Raw genomic sequence first — 20,061 nt, forward strand, 5'->3', positions numbered from 1 at the left:
TAATAGCTCATATTATATTGACAGATGCAAAACTTTTAAAGATTGTAAAATGTTTTCTTTACAGCAATCCTTTGAGGTACATAGTACAGATATCCCTATTTTGTAATGATGCTTAGAGATGTTAATTTTCATATTTCCATATACCTTAACTTGTGACAGGGCTTTTATTCTAACCATTTTTGTCTAACTATAACCCTAGGGCTCTTTCGACTATGCATTTCCTTGTTGATTTGGATTGATTCTCTAGAAAAGAAAGATGAATGCTATTTGAAACCCTAAGTGGACAAAGAAGTTGTTTAACAAGTTGTTGTCAGGTCCTCGTAACCCAAGAAACATTCAAAGAACTGAAGGAAAGTAGTATTTAGTTCTGGGAGCAAAAAAACTTGAGTAATATTTCAGTAAATACCATCCTAAAAGGAACATCCATTTCAAAACTATGATGAATATAAGCTCCTTGAGGACAGGAACTCACCTTTTCCTTGGTATTCCCAGTCCCCGCCAGAGTAGTACCTTGTACAGAGTAGAAACTTAATAAATGTTCCTGAAGTGAAATGACAAAACTGTGTGAAACTCTTAATACTGTTTTTTAGTTTGAAATATGAATGTGGGAATTACTACATATCTTTTTGCCCTTTAGAAGCTGTATCCTAATGTGTTAATCTTAAGCTTTTCTTTTTTGGACTGGGCTTGGTATTTCATTGGCTTTTCAAGTTCCTAGTGAGGAATTCCTTCAATCAATGCAAATTAGCACCTTCTCTAAAATTTATCTTCTAAAATAGTTTCTTGAGGACATTATGAGATTAAGTGGCTTCCCTAGGGTCACACAGTCTATGAGGTAGGAATGGAACTTGGGTCTTCCTGACTCCAAGACTGGTTCTCTATCAGTACCACACTGCCTCTCGGTCTTAAACTTGCTTTTGTAAATGTTAAAAAATCTTTTGAAAATGTGACTGGATTCACACAAGGTAATGTAAAGGTTTGCTAGTTTGCCCACAACCTAAATAGGAGTGGTATTTGTGTAAACAAATGAAGACTTTCTATTATCCAAAAAAAGAGTTAGTTGCAAAAATCTCAAAAGTATAGATTTGTTTCAGTTATTGATTTGCAATTAAATTGTATTCCAGCTGATGAAGAGCTAACAGTTAATGTGTCTCTTGCTGATTATTTCCAAGCTTGATTATTCCCAGTTCCTCAATTCCTCTATGGTTGTAAAGTAGTTACTTTGGAATGTCATGTCAGTAGTCTTTTTATCACTGGTAGCCTCATGGCTGAAAAGCCTAACTTGCTATCTAACTTGTTCCTCAAATCCTAATATCCTCCTACTCACTAAGTTACTCAATGGTAGTAACTGAGTCAGATACATGAAACTTATGGAGAAATGGAGGTGATACTTATTAATAAAGAGGAACAGTGTAGACAGACATTAAGGTGTCCCATTTTGTTTGCAGGTTCAGTCATTTTTAGCATCCTTTGATGGAGAGAAACTGGACATCTTAAAAAAGGACCTAATTTCCATTAAAGACATCTTTATACCAAAGGAATCAGAGAGTGAAGAGAATCAAGAAGAGAAGGGTAAGGGGAAATATAACAATTTATGACCTGATATGCGGCCATTGTATTTACTTGTGAACTTGATTTTTTTAAAAATAGCCCTCCAAATGTGTTAAATTACATAAGTAAGAAAAGAGTATCATAAGTGGAACCTTAAAAATATGATACTGTTTATGCCCCCATTTCAAATATTTGTATGAACAGACAGAAGAAAGTAGAAGAAATGTAATGTTAGAAGTGGCGGGTCTTTTGGGGGATTTTCTTCTGGGAAAGATGGAATTTTTCTCATAGGATAAATTTAAGTTCTATATTTAAACACTAGGATGTTTTTATTTGAGATGTTTTGCTTTTTTGTTATAGGCACAAGACTAACAAAGGCCCCATCATTTATTGTAATGGAATTATGTGAGATGCAAGTCCTTGTCTACAAGGAAAACAAAATTCTTTAATGGGAATAGAGCCCATTGCCTCTCTTATGGAAGTGTAGGTCTATGGCTGTTTATTTGGAATGGTCAATTAAAAGTAGAATATTCTTTTTTTTAATGCTGTGAATATAATGCACAATCTCCTATCATTGCTTAAAGTTGATACTGCCATCAAAGTCTTATCCAAGAAGCTCACAAAATGTTAAGTTTCATACATCTTCCCTGTGATTTTTATATGTGATAAGCACAGAGACTCCAGAAAAAATGGAGTAGACAAACTTAGGTGAATAAAGGGAAATCATGGAAAAGAAGCCTGGAAAGGTAGTTTGGATAAGATGATGATGTTAGAGAACACTGAATGGACTTTTTGGGTAGGCAATTAAAAGATATTGAAGGGTTCCATATAGGAGGATGACATGATCAAGGCATTGCTACTTATTAGAAAGCTATTTTGTCAAGAATATCTAGGCTAGAAAAACTGGAAGTGGGAGACTCATTAGGGCATTATTGCAATATTCTAAAGTGAAGGATGTTTAGATAGAATTGGCAGGACTTAGTTGACATATGGCAATACACTGTACTTATGGTCAGTTTTCCTCTTTTCTCAAAGGTGTTCAACATTGGACTCACTCTTCTTTAACTTCTGCCCTTATACTGAGATTCTTTAAAATTCACATTGATGCTCCTTCAAATTCTTTTGTCTCCCAGTTTCTCAGCTGCCATAAATATCATGGCATATTCTTTCAATGTCCCTCAACCTTGCATAGGGATGGCCACATGCTGAATCTCACTGGTACCAATAAATGTTCTAATTTCTTAATAAGAAAATCTAACATTCTTTCTACCCATATACCTATTCAATCTAGCCATAACCTCCTATTAATCAAACTCCATCACTGCCTTACCTTCTTAAACTTGTTCTTGACTTTCCTCAAGACCTCCAATCTCTGTACCCCTCAAAATTTTCTCAAACAACTAGCTCTGATTTGATATCCATTTTCTTTTTTTTCCAATGCCAGTCTTAAAGTTAGCAATCTCAACTCTATATGTTGTTTCTTGGATTCTTCTTCCTTTGTCTTATCATCTCTTATCTTTTGCCAGACCTCAACCATCCTCACTTCCTCTATACCAGCTGCCAAACAAAGCTGGAAAAAATGCAGAATTGTGTTATCTAGGTTATTATAAATTAATTTTATCCAACTTCAATTGGGTCCTCATGGAAGGAAATTGGTCTTTTCATGCCTTTTTAATTGAATTCTTATCTTACTCCTCACAGAAACTATTCCACAACTCATCCCATAGTCCTCTCTCTTGCATCTGAGGAAGAATAAAAAGATTATCTTGATGCAATGAAGGCCCAGTTGAAGCTGGTTAAAATGAACCTGGCCCCAACCTCTCTTTTCATCCCTATTTTTCAGTCCATTTCTCCCCCTTCCACATTTTATAATTCAAACAAACAGTCCTTTTCTGTTTCTCACAAGACACTTTGCCTCTTATCTCCATGTCTTTGCACTAGGTGTACTCTAAATTTGGAATGTATTTCTTCCACACTTTTACTTCATAATCCCCTTTGTTCTTCAAGATGGAGTTCAAGAACTACTGGCTATATCAGTAGTCTTAAATTCAAGTAAAAATGGATCTCTTGGTATCATATTGACTTGAAAACCATAAATTAACATTATCTATGTTGGGTTGCATTTTCCTTTATTGTGCTAGTCTTTTCCCAATTACATTTTAATCTAGTTGTGCCATTAGAACCAGGAACTTGAAAGCTGTGCCACCAGAATACAAGTTCTTATCATTTCAATCTTGCTGGAAAAGTTTTGTATAGAGACTCAAGCACAGATCAACTTTAATTTCTAAAGATCAGAAAGTCACTTCACTTGTAGACTAGTAATTAATTACTTGGTTAAGGTAACTCATGAAACAAAGAAAAATACAAAATGGCCCTCGGTTCTGTGTCATCCCCTATTTTTTCTATAATAGTGGAGGAGGAATGGAAATAAAGGAGCAGAAGGTACTAAGAAATAGTCACTATTTTCTATTGTTTCTCAATTGTAGTTGCTAATTCAATAAATGTGAAATTTTTATCCAGTGACCAGAGAGTAGATATATTATTGTAAGAACTAAATTCTAATAATTTTACCTTGTGATAAATGATGCCAGAAAAAAAGAAAGAAGTTGAAGTAAAATGGAAAGATCACTTATCCATAAAAAAGAGTTGATGTTAGCATGTGCCCAAAGATAATCAGAAGCATCATTTCATGGGTTGTAAATGCCTTTCTGTAGTGCTAATCTATGTACTGTAAGATAAGAGAAGAGAGATTTTGCATTTAGGAGAGAAGCCAGTCTCTTGGAGGGACCAACTGAAGAAAGAATGGAGGAGGGGTGAGGAAAAGCTGAGAGTTCTAAGGAGGAATCAAAACTCTGGAACCCAACTGACAGTTCACTTCCAGCCTGGAAGGTAGAGGAGAAAGGGGGATTTCCTGAAAGCTGAGAAGGAATCCATTTCTATGGAGACTTACTACCCCTTCTGCAACCCTGAACATCTCCACTAAAAATCTCAACTATAGCTGTCTAACTCCTCAAGAGGGATTGTGGATTTGGACTTTTGAATGGAACCATCCAGACCTTTTCCTGAGATATTCTTCTCTCTCTCTTTCTGTCTCTCTCTGTCTGTCATTCTGTCTGTCTGTCTGTCTTTCTGTCTGTCTGTCTGTCTCTTTCTTTCTCTCTCTTACTTGTCCCTGGACTTCTGCTTTCAAAGTCTAACTAGTTTGAGAATAGGGGCAAGAAAGCAGTTGACAAAAAGGAGAGGTCAGAGCTGAGAAGCCTTTGACCTCCAGACTCTGGAGGGCCAACCTGCAAGAGGGAAAAATCTTTAGGATTTCCATTTTACCCACTTCCCTGCCTCATATCCTTGCCTTTCCCTTCCTTACTTTAACCTCAATAAACGATTTGACATTTAGGATTTGGGGTTTGGGCCTGTCTTTAAATAACATTAATGAAGGGGATCAAAGGTTTAGGAGGGTCACACCTCTCACCAAGAGGGGGTTTTGCCTTCCAAAACCCAGTAATTCAAGTCTGTCTGTCCAAGGAAACTGACATCTTTCCTTTGCAGTTGACCACTTATAAGTCCCTGAAAAGGCTGACAGTTAATGTTACCTTGGAAAGCAGAAGTATAAGAGATCATCTTGCCTCTCAAGGACAGATTTGATCTTGGGATCCCTGGGCTCCTCTGAGGGAGGCGTCTTGCCATCTCATTGGGGCAATCCCACTCTAGTCTTCTGTCCTCCCTCTCTCAGATATACTCTTGTGGAGACATACTCTTTTTCAAGGAGACAGGACCTGGCTTATCTCCCCCCATAAGTAACGGGGGGTGAGAAACAGCCCCTTTTACTCCCTCTCCCCCTTTTCCCTCCTCCCCCATCTTCTCCTTATTTACAGTACCAAACAACCATCATAAGAATAATTGCAGCTCATGTATTAATATCTGTTGCAGAGGAAGAAAAAGTCAAGAAGTTCTATGAAAAAATGACTAAGTCCTACAAATTAAATCATTATACATTTTGATACTTGATGACCTAAATGCAAAGTTGAAAATAGGTGGGTATGTCAGGAAATTTAATAGGGAGCTTGAAGTAGGTGTTGCATCAAAGACTTGTACACTACATAGAAGTCTCATTTCTCACTGTCATGAATACTTTCCTGGGTGATTAGAGAAGAGACGTATGCAAGAGATGTTGTGGAGGTAGAAACAAGATTTTATAATACATCATATATAAGGTGAATTTGAGGGAGGAGTTGAGGATGAAGGTTGATGGGAGAATGGTGGTACCCTCACCAGTAAAAGAAAGTGAGAAAAGGAGAGGATTAGAGGGGAAATAATGAGTTCTGATTTTGGACATGTTGAGTTTGAGATGTCTTTGAGACATCAGATTTGAGGTGGCCAGTTGTTGATATGGGATTAAAGCTCAGGAGAGAGGGTAGGACTGTGTGTATGGGTATGAGAACTATCTGCATATAGATGATAGTTGAATCCATGAAAGCATATAAGTGCACCAAGTAAGACAGTGTAAAAGAAAAAAGAGAGGAATGTTCAAGACAGAGCTTTAGGTAATACCCATGTGGACGTGACCTTTTTGAAGAACCAGCAGAGAAGATTGAGAAGTGGTTAGTCAGGTAGAGGAAAGCCAAGAGAAACAAATGTCAGGAAAGTCCAGAAAAGAGACAATATTCAAGAGGAGATGATTACCTGACTTGATATTTTGAGGAGACCCAAAGAGCCTAAACAGTACCTTAGTCAGTAAAAATTTGATGTAGTTGGCAAGCAGAAAGAAATGAATGACAGTTTAGAATTAGGACCTTTTGTAAGATCTTACAGAAAAGGAAAAGGAAAGATAATAAGCAATGTCTCTTTTTTGATGCAGTCAGGCAATAGAGGACAAAACTAGTTTAAAGAAAGCTTTATGAAAGACTCAATTAAACAATGCTATCATTAGGTTATTAAAGGATGAGAAAGGAAGGAACTTAACAGAAGAAAAGTGGAAATTATCTTAGGAAATTATAAACTGGAAAAGCATCCTGATTGAACCAATTGTACACATGAGAGATCTGAGAGATCTATGTTGGAGACGAGATATAATTAGGAAGGCATTAAGGGATTAAGTTATTGAGTATCTAAAGAAGGGAGGACACCAAAGGCTTGGAAAAAATCATACATCTTCTTAATACTAATTAGCACCATTGATAGAGGGCTAGACCTGGAATCAGGAAGACTTGAGTTCAAATCCACTCTCAGACATTTACTAGTTGTGTGACTCTAGGCAAGTCACTTAACATCTCTGTTTGCATCAATGATTTCAATTGTAAAATAGGAATAATAATGGCACCTTCTTTGTAGGGTTGTTGGTGAAGATAAAATGAAGTAATATTTTAAAAAAGCACTTAGTACATAATAAGTACTGTATAAATAATACCTTACTACTGAAACATGTGACTGAATGACCATCAACAGTTAATGGCCCATATGCCTACTTTTATATTCATATTAAATTTGTATGAGATTCATCTACATGTATAGCTGACACTTTTCTTTATTAGGGTATTAATAGGGAAAAGGCAGGCTTTCCCAATCCTTATTATTCTAAGGTATACTAAAATGAAAGCATTAGACAACTGGAGGAGAGATCTAAGGAATACAAGCTCCTACTCGCCATGTTTATTTTTTGTTGATTGTGAAAAAGCATTTGATTTGCAAAAGCCAAATATCACCTTAAATGGAATCCACAATACCTCTATAGATAACTGATAGAACAGTGTCCTAATGTGCCACTAAGTCATTTCTAGGTCACAAAGTGCTGAAAAAGGACATTTCCCAGGCTATTAGGAAAGTCCACAGGCAAAGCCAACAGCAGCATAACTGTGATAATTTTCTATACATTACTGCTCCACTGGGAAAATTGCTTTGCTCACTTCAAAGTCAAAGAGGGAAATTCACCCGGCAGCAGGAGGGGAAGTTGTTACAGATGCCAATTTATTCTCTCCTTTGTCCTCACCTAAGGTTATGGGGAGTCACTGCCCTCAGAAAAGCGAATAGTTGTCTATGTTTCTGATTTCTGCCTCTTTCTGTTTCCTTTCGTAGATGAAAAGGGAGAATTTGTTAGCATGCTAACAGAACTTCTCTTTGAGTTACATGTTGCAGCGACTCCTGACAAGCTCAATAAGGTTGGTCCTATCAAAATCACTTTCTACAAAAATCTCACTTTAGTTATATCTCAGAGACTCTTTTAAAAAAAGAAGAAAATATAAAGAGAACAGAAAAGCCCAGTATCCTATTGACGGTGGGGCAGGATATCGAGTTCCACAGGTATGATTTAAATAGGAAAACATATAATGGAATAGCATAGATTTGCTTTGTATTCTAGAAGGAACATTGGACTGAGAATTCAGAAACCTTGCTTCTGCTCCTAACTAACTGTTATTTCTAGGAGTATTTAACATATATTGAGCCTCTATTTCTTTACTTCTAAAAAGAGGAGAGAGTTGGCATAGACCAGAGGTGTCGAACTTGAAGTCTGTATCCCCCTCGAAACTCGCAAATTGAACCAAATTAAAAGGTCATTGGGAAATGTTTGAAGAAATAAATAAGGATGCAACATAGATAATTTTAGTTGGTGGTTTTCTGTGTCAATATGCCACCTGCAGAGATCCAACACTACTGTTCTCAGCCAGTGATATCAAACTAAAATAGAAACTGATTCACTAAGCCTTATTTAAAGATCCAATGGCAGCATATTGACTTGGAAAACTATATGTTAACATTACTCATGCTCTATTATATTTTTATTTTGCTAAATATTTCTCTCTTAAAATTTTTTAGACCTTTACCATCACGAAATATTGATTCCAAGATGGAAGAATGGTAAGGGCTAAATAATTGGAGTTAAGTGACTTGCCTAGGGTCACATGGCCAGATTTAAACCTACATCCTCCTGACTAATTACATTTTAATTTGGTTCACAGAGGGAAATGATCCAGGCAGTTCTTTGACACCTCTGGCTAGACTACCAATTTTCAAAGTGTGTTTTAAGGACTTCTGAGGGTCCCCAAAACCTTTTCTCCAGGACCATATGACCAAAAGTATTTCCATCATAATACTGAGATGTTATTTGCCTATTAAGATACTTCTCAGGGGCAGCTGGGTGGCTCAGTGGGGGCAGCTGTCAATACATAGTATTGACTCCAAGACAGAAGGTAAGGGTTTAAAAAAAAGATACTTCTCCCCTTTTCAATTATATATATGAATATATACATGTACACACACACACACACATAGAGAGAGAGAGAGAGAGAGATGTGTAAGGCTTACATACTTCATCCAAAATTATGTCACACAACATACCAAATGCATGTGCAGTTATGAGAATCCAGCAGACTACTCTTAAGCCAGACATTAGAGATTTGCAAAAATATGTATAACAATGCCATTCTTCCAACTAAATTTTTTGTTTTATAAAATATATTTCCTCAAAAATGTTTATGTTAACACATGTTCACTGTTATTTTTAATTAACAAATAAATATTTTAAAATTCATCAGTTTTAATTTCTATTATTGTAAATATAAATAGATATAATCTACATAAACTAAAGCTCTTTGGGGGATGGGGATGGAGACAGACCTCAATAATTTTTTAGTGTAAAGACATCCTGAGGCCAAACCACTACAGGATGGTTTCAGGTCTTCCATTTTGTGGTTTGGTGGTAATATTTTAATGTCTTAGAGGTTTAGTATCAAATATTTCTGAAGAACTTTTTTAGTGAGTAGCTACATCTGATGATGATTTAATTATTTCATCATCTTTTTCAGCTAGAAGCTCTTTATTAAATATAGTTGTTAGTGTATTTTTCATTTCTTTCCATTCTTTCTTTTTCCTTCTTTCTTCCTTCATCTCTTTTGTTCTTTCTTCTCTTCCTTTTTTCCTTCCATTCTTTCTTTTTTCTTTCTTTCATTCAGTGAGTTAAGAATGGGCAAAATGAGGAAAAGATGGTAAATCAGTGATTTCTTCATCATTTTTCAGGCATGAATTCTAGAAGTTCCAGGTCTCGAAAGAGCCTAGAAATGTCATTTTCCATTTGTACACTTCACCCAAAGAGAAGGCTTGGGTTGGGTTTAGGGGGAGTAGCTAAAATCAGGAATGACTTAGATGACACCATAGCTCAGACAGGAGTCAGGGATATCTGAATTCAAATCCAGCCTCAGATACTTCCTAGCTATGTGACCTTGGACAAGTCACTTAATCTATGTATGACTAAAAGGCAATTAGGTAGCCCAGTAGATAGAGGACTGGTCTTGGAGTCAGTAAGATCTGAGTTCAAGTTTGGCCTCAGATAATTCCTTTTTTTTTTTTAAGAAAAACCTTAATTCCTGTCTTAATAATAACTGGAAGGGCAAGGTCAGGCAAATAAGGTTAAGTGACTTGCCCAGGGTCAGACAGCTAGGAAGTATCTGAGGCTAGATTTGAACCCAAGTCTTCTCAACTCAGACATGGATCTCTAGACACTGTACCATCCAGCTGCCCCAAGACACTTCTTAGCTGTGTGAGCTCTGATTGCCTGGCAAAAGGACTCACCTAGATTGGGCAAACCATTCCAGGATCCTTGCCAAGAAAATCCCAAAGAAAGTGATGGTCCATAGGGTCATGAAGAGTTGGATGCAACTGAACAAGAATAATAAGAATGCCAGGAAGATTGATTTAGCCCAAGACAGCACTAGAACATCAGCAACAATTCTTTCTTCTGCTTGAAATAAAAGTCTCTGAGCCATTGCTTATCTTCTCAGATGATATCATTATGCCCATGAAACATTAGCCGCTCGCTCCATGAGATATGTCCCATAAGGAAATTCTTTTTAGTAGGCATCTGCTCAGTTCTGCTCAGTTTCTTTAGAGGGCTATCTTTTTTGTAGTTGGTCAGGAAATGTGAAAAATTTACATTTGCTCTTTTCTTTTTTCTGGATGTGCCCATCATTTTAGCTTTATTATATCTTAATTATAAAGCCAGCATGGTGTTATCAATAGAGGGTTGTCCTTAGAGACTAGAAAGCCTGGGTTCTGGTCTTGGCTCTGATCCATACCTTTTAGTTCTGAGCACCTACAGGCAACTCTTTAAGACTAAGTTAACAGATGACTTTCCCAACTGCATCAATGGGGGCAGTTTTCATACTGGGAATTGCCTAACCTGATAAAATCACAGTTGACCCTCTTGCTCTAACTGTTGGGGTTTTTGTGAGTCCTTGGGAGTCTACAGACGATTTTCTTCCATCCTGATTTCTTTCTTTTGACATATTTGCTTTTCTTTATTCTGCACATTGTATCAAGTGATTCTACAAAGTAGCAGCATTATTTCTTCATGGGCAAAGAGCAGAGAGCCAGCCCAGAGAGTAGCAAAAGTTCGTTAAAAATAAATATAATTGGGGGCAGCTGGGTAGCTCAGTAGATAGAGAGCCAGGCCCAGAGACAGGAGGTACTGGGTTCAAATATGACTTCAGTGACTTCTTAGCTGTGTGACCTTAAGCAAGTTACTTAACCCCCATTGCCTAACCCTAACCACTCTTCTACATAGTATTGATTCTAAGATGGAAAATGAGAATTTAAAAAAATATGTAATTTTAAACTTAAACTTTTTTAAGTGTTTTTTTTTTAAACCCTTACCTTCCATCTTGGAGTCAATACTGTGTATTGGCTCCAAGGCAGAAGAGTGGTAAGGGCTAGGTAATGGGAGTTAAGTGACTTGTCCAGGGTCATACAGCTGGGAAGTGTCTGAGGCCAGATTTGAACCTAGGCCCTCCCGCCTCTAGGCCTGACTCTCAATCCACTGAGTTACCCAGCTACCCCCTTTAAAGTGTTTTTAAAACATACTTTTCTCCTTACTATATACTTACTATATATTAAAATATACCTTGAAAGTGTTGAGGAACAATGAAGCTATAGAAGAAAGTAAGCTTTCATTAAAAAATCTTAAAGAAGTGTTTGAAAGAAGTGAAAGGATCACACCACATACACAAGGTGGTGAGCCCTCAAGGACTACTCTCCAATGGTTTATCAACTGACTTTGAGACTAAGGGTTGGAGAATTGGACTAGATGGATATTTATTTACCTGTTTTGTATTTGATAGCAGATCATCCTCATCCATTTTCATACTGTAAATGTATTTCTTTGGGTGGGGATGGTCATAGGCTAGAAAAAAGGCTCATGACTGGGTGGAAGAAGCTCAAACTGTGATGTCAGCTGATGTGATAGAACAGCCAGTAGAGAAAGCTCCAGATGATGAAGAAGAGAATCCTGAAGTCCCTGAAGATGAAAATAAAGAAGAAAAGAAAACCAAGACACTAGAGGTAAAAACGACTTCTCTACCCTTAGAACAATGGCCAAGGGTTAATCTTGCATTCAGTGCTTCTTTTTGTAAGCTGTTTTTTCCCATCATTCCACAGACATTTGTGATAATTTCACAAATACAGAACAACTTTGTTAGTGTAAATCAACTTTCAGATTCTTATAGATTTGGTAGTTTCTTCATGGTTTTATGAGATTTATAAAGAAAAAATTTTATTAAGGCAACAGTCATTTTTAAAGTCAGAGAAAGGTCCAATTTTGTATACAGATTTGTTTTTATAAAATATCACATTTGTCTTTATATTTTATAAATAAGATAACGTAGTCTTCAATGTTCTTCTTACTTGCCATAATTATTTAATTTCATACTTAAATGTTGGAGCCAATAATTTATTCAATGAAATACTTGCAAGAAGACAATGATGCAGAGTATGCATGGATGGATTGCAATCTTCATCAAGAAGCAAATACCCACACCTATGAGCTTGCAAAGCTATTGAAGTATGAATGAATAAAGCACTTATTAGGTTGCTTACTATATGCAAAACTCTATGCCAAAGAGCTAGGAATTCAAATAGACAAATAAGAGAGCCCCTGTATTCAAGGGGCTCACATTCTAAAGGGGGAGACAACAAATGAAATGAAAGGTTGAGGCAGCAAGTCAGAAAGTCAAGGAAAAGCTCTGTGATCTTTAAATTACAGAGGCAAAGCAAATAATAATGTTCTTTAATGTCATTCTCACTGATAAGATCCTGTCAGTTTCTGATGTCGAACCATTTGGCAGTGCCAAAGGCTTTGTTTGCATGAAATATTTTATATTTTACATGAAATATCAATATTTATATTTTATATGAAATAATATTTTCAGGAGAAATAATTTTTCAACTTAATAACACTGAGGACAAAATTTCCAATTCAAATTATTGTTATTTCTATACATAAATGGTTTTACAATTTCTCATGGTATTTCAGTAGACAATAACAGATAACATTCAGTCACTTCCAGAAATTCATCACTTAGAAGCATTAGGGTTTGCTTTGTGTTATCCCTGGGCTCAAAATGAATAGCAACTTAAACTCTACATATGAATATTTATGCTTTTCGTTTGTTATTTCATTATAGGAAGTGTACATGTTATCAATTGAAAGTCTTGCTGAAGTAACTGCACGCTGTATTGAACAACTGCATAAAGTAGCAGAGCTAATTCTTCATGGCCAAGAAGTGGAAAAACCAGCCCAGGATCAAGCAAAAGTTCTCATAAAGTAAATGGAACTTTCTTCCCCCCCGCCCCCCCTGTACTTTTCATATCAGTTTGGTGGTTTTCTCATCCTCATTCATCTCAGAGTTCATAAAGATTGTTCCTACATCAACAAATTTCTGTTTTGCAGTGAAAATAAATGCTTAGAGAAATTCCAATTGAAATGCATTATGGAAATCAGATGTAATAGCATCTATGCGTTACTAAACCAAGATTACCTGGGGTGTGTTAGAAGACATATGACCAGATTTGAACCTAGGGCCTCCCGACTCCAGGCCTGGCTGTCTATCTGCTGTGCTACCTTGCCACCCCTTAATTCAGTCTTACAGCTGGAGTAACAAAATCTACCAGTGCACCCAGATGTTCATAGCCATTTCCAGCAGTCACATTCTCAGATTCTGAATTGATGAATCAGCCTCATCATGTTTTCCTTGGCAGTTGTTAGTTACAGACATTCATGGAAGCCAAAAGAAAGGACCTTAAAATTGTCTTGTCAGATGGAGAGTAACAGTAGATGTGCCTCCCATCTCTCCTTTGTCACTTAACAAGACAATCTATTTCACCAATTCAATTTAATTTAATTCAGCAGTGTTTATTAAGCTCCTCCTATGTGCTATGTGCTGGGAGATGAAGACAGAGAGGACGTAGTCCCAAACTTAACCTTTATATTCTCTTAGGGGTAAACAACAGTCAAATCAAGTCAATCATCAATTGTTAGGTATTTCCTATGTGTAAGGTACTAAAGATAGAAAGAGAAAATAAACAAAATCTTTCTTTGTCTCAAGGAACACATTCAGGGCAACTATGTCTTTTCCTCTTCCTTGGAAATTCCCTGAACTTTCCAACTTCCAAATTAGCCTAGCCTGAAGCAAAGGCTTGGTCTTCTGACCACTACTAGAAAATCTTAGTTGATATTGGCCATGTGATAGCAATCAGCTCACACATTTCAGAAGCACAGGAAAGCTGTTACAAATGGCGGAATGGAAAATGCACAGTTAGCATCCTCTCTACCCTTACAGCAACCACCATCTCAACCTCTTCAGAATCTGGACAAGACTATAACCATGTGTGCCAGTCCTATAATTACCTATATGAGTGAATGAATAAAAATTTTAAAAAGCATTTGTTAAGAGCTTAAAGCATTGTACTAAGTGTTGAGGATATAAATAAAAAAAGCAAGACAGCATTGAATCTCAAAATGCTCACGTTCTAATGAAGAAACAACACACATGTGAGGTTGTAGTAGCAAGTCAGATGGAAAGGGCCAGTGGTCCTTAGTTTTTAGTAGCAAAGCAGATGGCAATCATCTTCTTTAGTCTCATTTCCATCAATTAAACCATATCAGTTTTTGATGTTGAACCATTTGATAATTGCAAGGATTATGGTGCTTGAATCTTCTTTTCTGGGTCTTTAAAATAGCTATGTCCACTGAGCACTATGGCACATATAGTTGCCAAGAGTCGGGGTATGTTTCCCTGGATGACAGATGTAGGAAGCTGGCTAGACCTAGGAATGGTGGTGGTGGTGGGGAGAAAGGAATAAGAAGATGCTGCTATTCCCTGGGTCCTTGTACTCAGTATCCTGGGCTATTCCTATTTGGATGAGAGAGGAGGTAGTGGTAGTGGTGGTTTGACTTTTCTGGCACATGTGGATTCTTATCACCTCCTCAAGGTGTCCTGATGTTTTAGCTTGGCTGACTTGCCTGCCCTATGGGTGTAGTGGGTAAGGGTAGCTCTCCTCTTCTGCCAAGGATTTGCTTCCCTGGGTGATGGCTATGACTAGGCTGGAAGCAGGGTTAAGAGGAGATCTATTCTTCCTGGGGCACATGGCACCTCTCGTCACTCCTTCAAAGTGCCTTGTTCCCTTAACTCAGGGGCTGCTTTCCTTCAATAGAGGTTATTCCCCTAGGATGAGATCTCTTTTAAAGGAAAAAAATGGGTAAACAGTAAAAAAATAACAGCAATCAGGGAATTCACTGGAGCTTTTTCAGAAGTCCTATATTATGAATAGGACAAGGTATCGAAAGGGAATCCCTTACTCCTCCCCCCATCTTCTAACCCAAGAGAATCAGCAAATGAATATACCAACCTTCTCCCCTAACTTTGATGGAGATCCAAATGAAAATTTATTTTTCACAATGATTATATTAAAATAAACCAAAATTTCATAGTAAACCCATTGCCTAGTTCTTCAAAACTCCATGAAGAAACATGAAGTAAAGAAATTTCTCCAATGGCAAGATTGAATCTATTACCTTTTAAGATTCTGATTTCAGATTTTTGGTTAAAATATTTAACTTTAAGATAATCTGTTGGCCTCATGCATATGTGTGTGTGTGTGTTTTTCAGATTAACCAGTGCAATGTGTAATGAAGTGACTTCCTTGTCTAAGAAGTTTTCTGATTTTTTAACCACTACTGGGGTAAGACCATAATATTGATTTTTTTTTTTAAGGGAGATGGGAGATAGGGTGGGATGCTCTGACTTCATCTGTATAAGATGCTCCCCCGTGAGGAAACTTCTTCCACTAATGTAATCATGCAGCTGAAGAGTTGCCCAGGGTAGAAGGTAGACAGTGACTAGCCCAGAGTCTCACACAGCCAGTACATGTTTGAGATGGGACTTAGAAAACTAGATCTCTGTGACTCTGAGGTCAGCTTTCTATTGATATAGCTTGTGGCATTGATTTATCATGAAGATTTAGGCAGAGTAATGCATTTGTAAGAGAATGAGAAACGTGGTAGGATTGCAAGACCTAAATGGATGTCTCCAACAAGATTTAACCAAATAACCTTGAAAATGCAATTTAGAAAACCTGAGTTAGTAGTTTTCTCTGTAATGATACCAAACTGGTGGTATGATAAGGAAGAATAATTTCCACTTGTATAACATTAGAAGGTTTACAAGGTGTTTTTGTCACCACACCTGTGCAACATTTGTACTCTAAGTTGTTTTATCCCCACTTGGCAGATGAGGAAAATTAGGCTTCAAGAGGTTACTGACTTGCCTGAAGTCATTTTGATAATGAATAATGTCAGGGATGGGATATGAAATCAGATGTCTTTTGTCTCTAAATTCATCTCTTTCCATGAGAACACAGAGAATCATAAGAAGAAATAAATTGAGAGCCAGGGATCCAGAATTCTGGTTCTGGCTTGGCTGCTATTGTGGCTAGTTGTATCATTGAGTAAATCATTTAACCTCCTAAGATCTCAGTTTCCTCATCTGCAAAATAAGGATGTGCTATGATCTGAGGTCCATGGATCCCCTATAATGTCCTTTACTTTTTATTTCATTGACTACTTTCCTTTGTTTTGTTTTATGCTGTTTATTCTTCTTTGGCTTGGCCTTCAAAGCCAGTTTACAAGCTATAGGAGAAAACCAGTTCCATTACTTTATTATTGTTATGCTTGGTTTGATTTCTTTATGTTGGCCAATTCTTTCTATCCCCAAACTTATTAATGATACCAGGCAAATTGTTTCACAGTCCACCTGGCAAATGACCATTTATCATCTTCTATAGTTCTCTAGCTATCATATCAACCAATCTTTAAGCATTTATTATATGCTTACAGTATAGTAGGCAACATGGTAGGCCTTGTGGGTACAAGTACAAAATGAAACAGACTCTGCCAATGAGGAGATTGTATTCTTTTGGGGAGGTATAACCATAATAGATTAATATAGTATATATTTTATATACATAAAATAAAACATTTTATAAATTTTCTTATACCAGAATAAAATGGTTTTTTTAAGGAATATTATAGGACAATGAAGTTTCAGCAAGAGATGGGGGAGTTTTTTGTTGTTTTTATATTTTAAGTAAGCAAAAAATTTAAATAGTAGTTACTATGAAAGTATGGTCTCAGAATACAATGGTACTTTCTTGTAAAGCTATTATTCATGAATCTCAAGTCATGGTTTCTGTGAATTTGTTTCTAGCTCCTAAAACATAGCTATTATTCATAACTAGAAGTTAATGAGTTTACATTGCTCTCCAGACTCCTTTCAAATTGTTTGTACATTCTCAAAATCAATGTCATTTTATTACCCTCATTCTGATTATATTTCAACGGTTTATTGATAATCAGATCAACAGAGAGCAAATATCATAATGGATTCTCTGGTTACTGACAATAAGGATTACATTTCAAAAGAGTTTTTCCCTAGACTCCATTTTAGAGTCCCTAGAAATAATATGCAGTGTATGTGATTTTGCTTATATTAGAATAGTTATAACTAGCTGCTATGCGAAGCTACTTATGTTAGCACAAATTTTGTTTCTGTCATCTTAGATGCAGTGAAGAAAACTAGCTGTCTGGGTAATTTCCCCTTTTTCATATGGTGGTATGATGATGAATAGTAAATACTAGATTAGTGGTGGGTGGAGGGTAGATTGAATCATCACTTTAATCCCAGCCTCACCAATAACTATGTAACCTAGGGGACCTAATATCCTGTTTCCCTTAATTTTTTTCACTATACAATGGAATAGTTTTAAATGTCAGCAAAATCTTAGCAGCTGCCTATTCCAATCACCTAATTTTACAGAAGAGGAAATTGAGACTCAGAAAGGGAAAGGGACTCATCTGAGGTCATCAGAGGCAGCAAAACCAGGCGTTTGAACGTAAGTCCTCTGACATAGAAACCACCTCTCTTTCCACTGAAACACACGGTAGTGTAGTGGATAAAGAACTGATCTTGGATCCAGTTAAACATGAATTCAAGTCTAGCCTCAGAAACATACTATGTTACTCTGAGCAAGTCACTTAACCTTTCAGTATATTGGATAGCTCCTTTCGAATGGAAAGTATCAATCCTCACCAGTAGATAGAGGTAGTTCTCTCATCCAGGAATGATGATGGAATCCTCCAGGAATAATGAAATTAGGGGTTCAGATCCTTCCCCTCATAGAACGGAAAGATAATATAGCCTCTTTATAAATTCTGTGCCATTGTAAGGTAGATCAAATGACAAATAAAAATGTATTAGACTCTTTAGAAGAAAGCCATTATCTTAACAGAGAAGATCTATTTCTTTTTTCCTGGTACAGTGGAAAGAGTATATTTACTCTGGATACGGATGGCCTGGGTTCAAATCCTATCTCTCATACTTGTTAACTTTGTGATCTTGGGCAAGTCAATTAATCTCCCTAAGTCTCCGTTTCCACATATGTAAGAAATCAGCTAGGAAGTCCCTGAGGTCCCTTCCTACTCTATGATCATATTGTCATCATTATTTAAGGTTACCATCTACCCCTCACAAATATGCTATGTCTGAATCCCTAGTACTGAACATTTTAATTTAGTTGAGCATTGCAATAAGCATGTAAAACAGACAGATCATTCATTTGTAGCCCCATCTTCCAGATTAGGGAATTATGGTCCAGGAATGTTCCATGTCTTATGTGAGGTCATGTAACAAGTAAGGGACTAGCTGGGGCTAGATCATAGATCTATCCTTAATCCAGGATTTTTTCAATAAGACATTTGGAAGATAAGGAGGCATTCAAATTATATTTTCCTGTGATATCTCAGGACCCCTCTTGTTTTTAATTCTCCAATCCATTGTTCACAAATGATCCTTTAGAGCAAATATATTTCTGTTTACCAATATCATTGTGTGTGGCCCTGCAGTATAGATTTCAATCTACCTGATTTATGTTTTGATTTCACAGAGCAACCAGAAGGCTGAAGTACTTAACCCAATGATCAATAGTGTTTTGTTAGAGGTAAGCTTATAACTGTCACTTGGAGATGGCTTGATAGAGTGCCTTTGAATAGAAGCAGATATGGAGGATACATTTTCCTTGTCTTTATCTTAAGAAGAAAGTATTACCGTGATTCTCCAGTATGTCATCAGCAGCCCTTTTCTATGGAAACCCTGAAGTAAATCAACAGTAGCTAAATTTTCAAGGATTTCTGAGTGCAAAGAGAAATGCTAGCCTTGCATGTTCTTTCTGCAATTGTTGCCTTAGGCTTATCAAATGGCTCTGGATGTGTTGCTGAAAAGTGTGACACTAGTTTTAACACTGTAATTACTGGTTTCTGTGGCAGGCTGAAATTTGAATTGGTCTCATGAAAATCTGAACCTTTATCCCTCCTCACACACACTAGAATCTCTTGGACAATGCGGTCCAGCCTAGCTTGCCAGATACGGTGGGTGACTATGGGCTTACAAAAGTGATTCTTTAGCTAAGCTTTGTCTATCTATATACAACACTCAAGAGATCTGATCTTCCCTGGCCCAAAATCTAAACATCATCTGCTATAGCAGAATCACTAAACTAGTGACCCTGAAGTTACTTGTGACCTTGCAATTAATTGTGATATGTGAGAAGATAAAGGAATATAGCAGTTTTTCCCCATTCATGGGGCTAGGTTCTAGAGAACTCTAGAAATAGTCTACCCGAATACTATATTGTACCTGTTGTAGGTAAAGGGAACCAACAATGTATTAATGAGGAAAATTTCTGGCTATTATATAAGCAAGTGCCTAGAGCTATAGGACATTAACAAGATAATAGTTTACATTTATATAATACTTTTAAGTCTATAAAACTACCACTTGAAGTTGCTATTACAGATATTCTTATTACCAATTTAGAGATGAGGAAAATGGAACTCAGAATGGTTAAACTCGGGGTCATAGAGAATAGAGAAGTCAGAATTTGAAGCTAGGTTTCTTGACTATTAAGTTTACCTATATTTTTACTAAATATACTTGCCTCTCAAATTATAATTCAACTGAGGGTATAGCTACAAAATATATCACATATGTGTCTATATATGTATATATGTAATGATAGATACAGAATAGTAATATCAAGAATTATATATACCATATTAGTCTGAATAGAAACTTTCCCCAAATAAAATAACCTCTACCCTAAAAATAAAACTCCCTTTGAAAGGTATGCATATAAAAT

At 36.6% G+C, this 20,061-nt stretch overlaps 1 protein-coding gene across 1 annotated transcript in view; it reads left to right on the forward strand.

Annotated features, from left to right (window-relative positions):
* The window catches only part of FAM114A1 (family with sequence similarity 114 member A1), a 75,287-nt gene that overhangs the window by 49,288 nt on the left and 5,938 nt on the right, over positions 1-20,061 (forward strand). Inside the window, exons 8-13 of the mRNA XM_007496562.3 lie at positions 1,449-1,572; positions 7,621-7,703; positions 11,716-11,874; positions 12,996-13,135; positions 15,480-15,552; positions 18,811-18,864. Of these exons, the coding sequence (XP_007496624.1) occupies positions 1,449-1,572; positions 7,621-7,703; positions 11,716-11,874; positions 12,996-13,135; positions 15,480-15,552; positions 18,811-18,864 (633 nt within the window). The remainder of the gene's footprint in view (positions 1-1,448; positions 1,573-7,620; positions 7,704-11,715; positions 11,875-12,995; positions 13,136-15,479; positions 15,553-18,810; positions 18,865-20,061) is intronic.

The sequence above is a fragment of the Monodelphis domestica genome, chromosome 6 (genome assembly GCF_027887165.1).
Source record: "Monodelphis domestica isolate mMonDom1 chromosome 6, mMonDom1.pri, whole genome shotgun sequence".
Taxonomy (NCBI): domain Eukaryota; kingdom Metazoa; phylum Chordata; class Mammalia; order Didelphimorphia; family Didelphidae; genus Monodelphis; species Monodelphis domestica.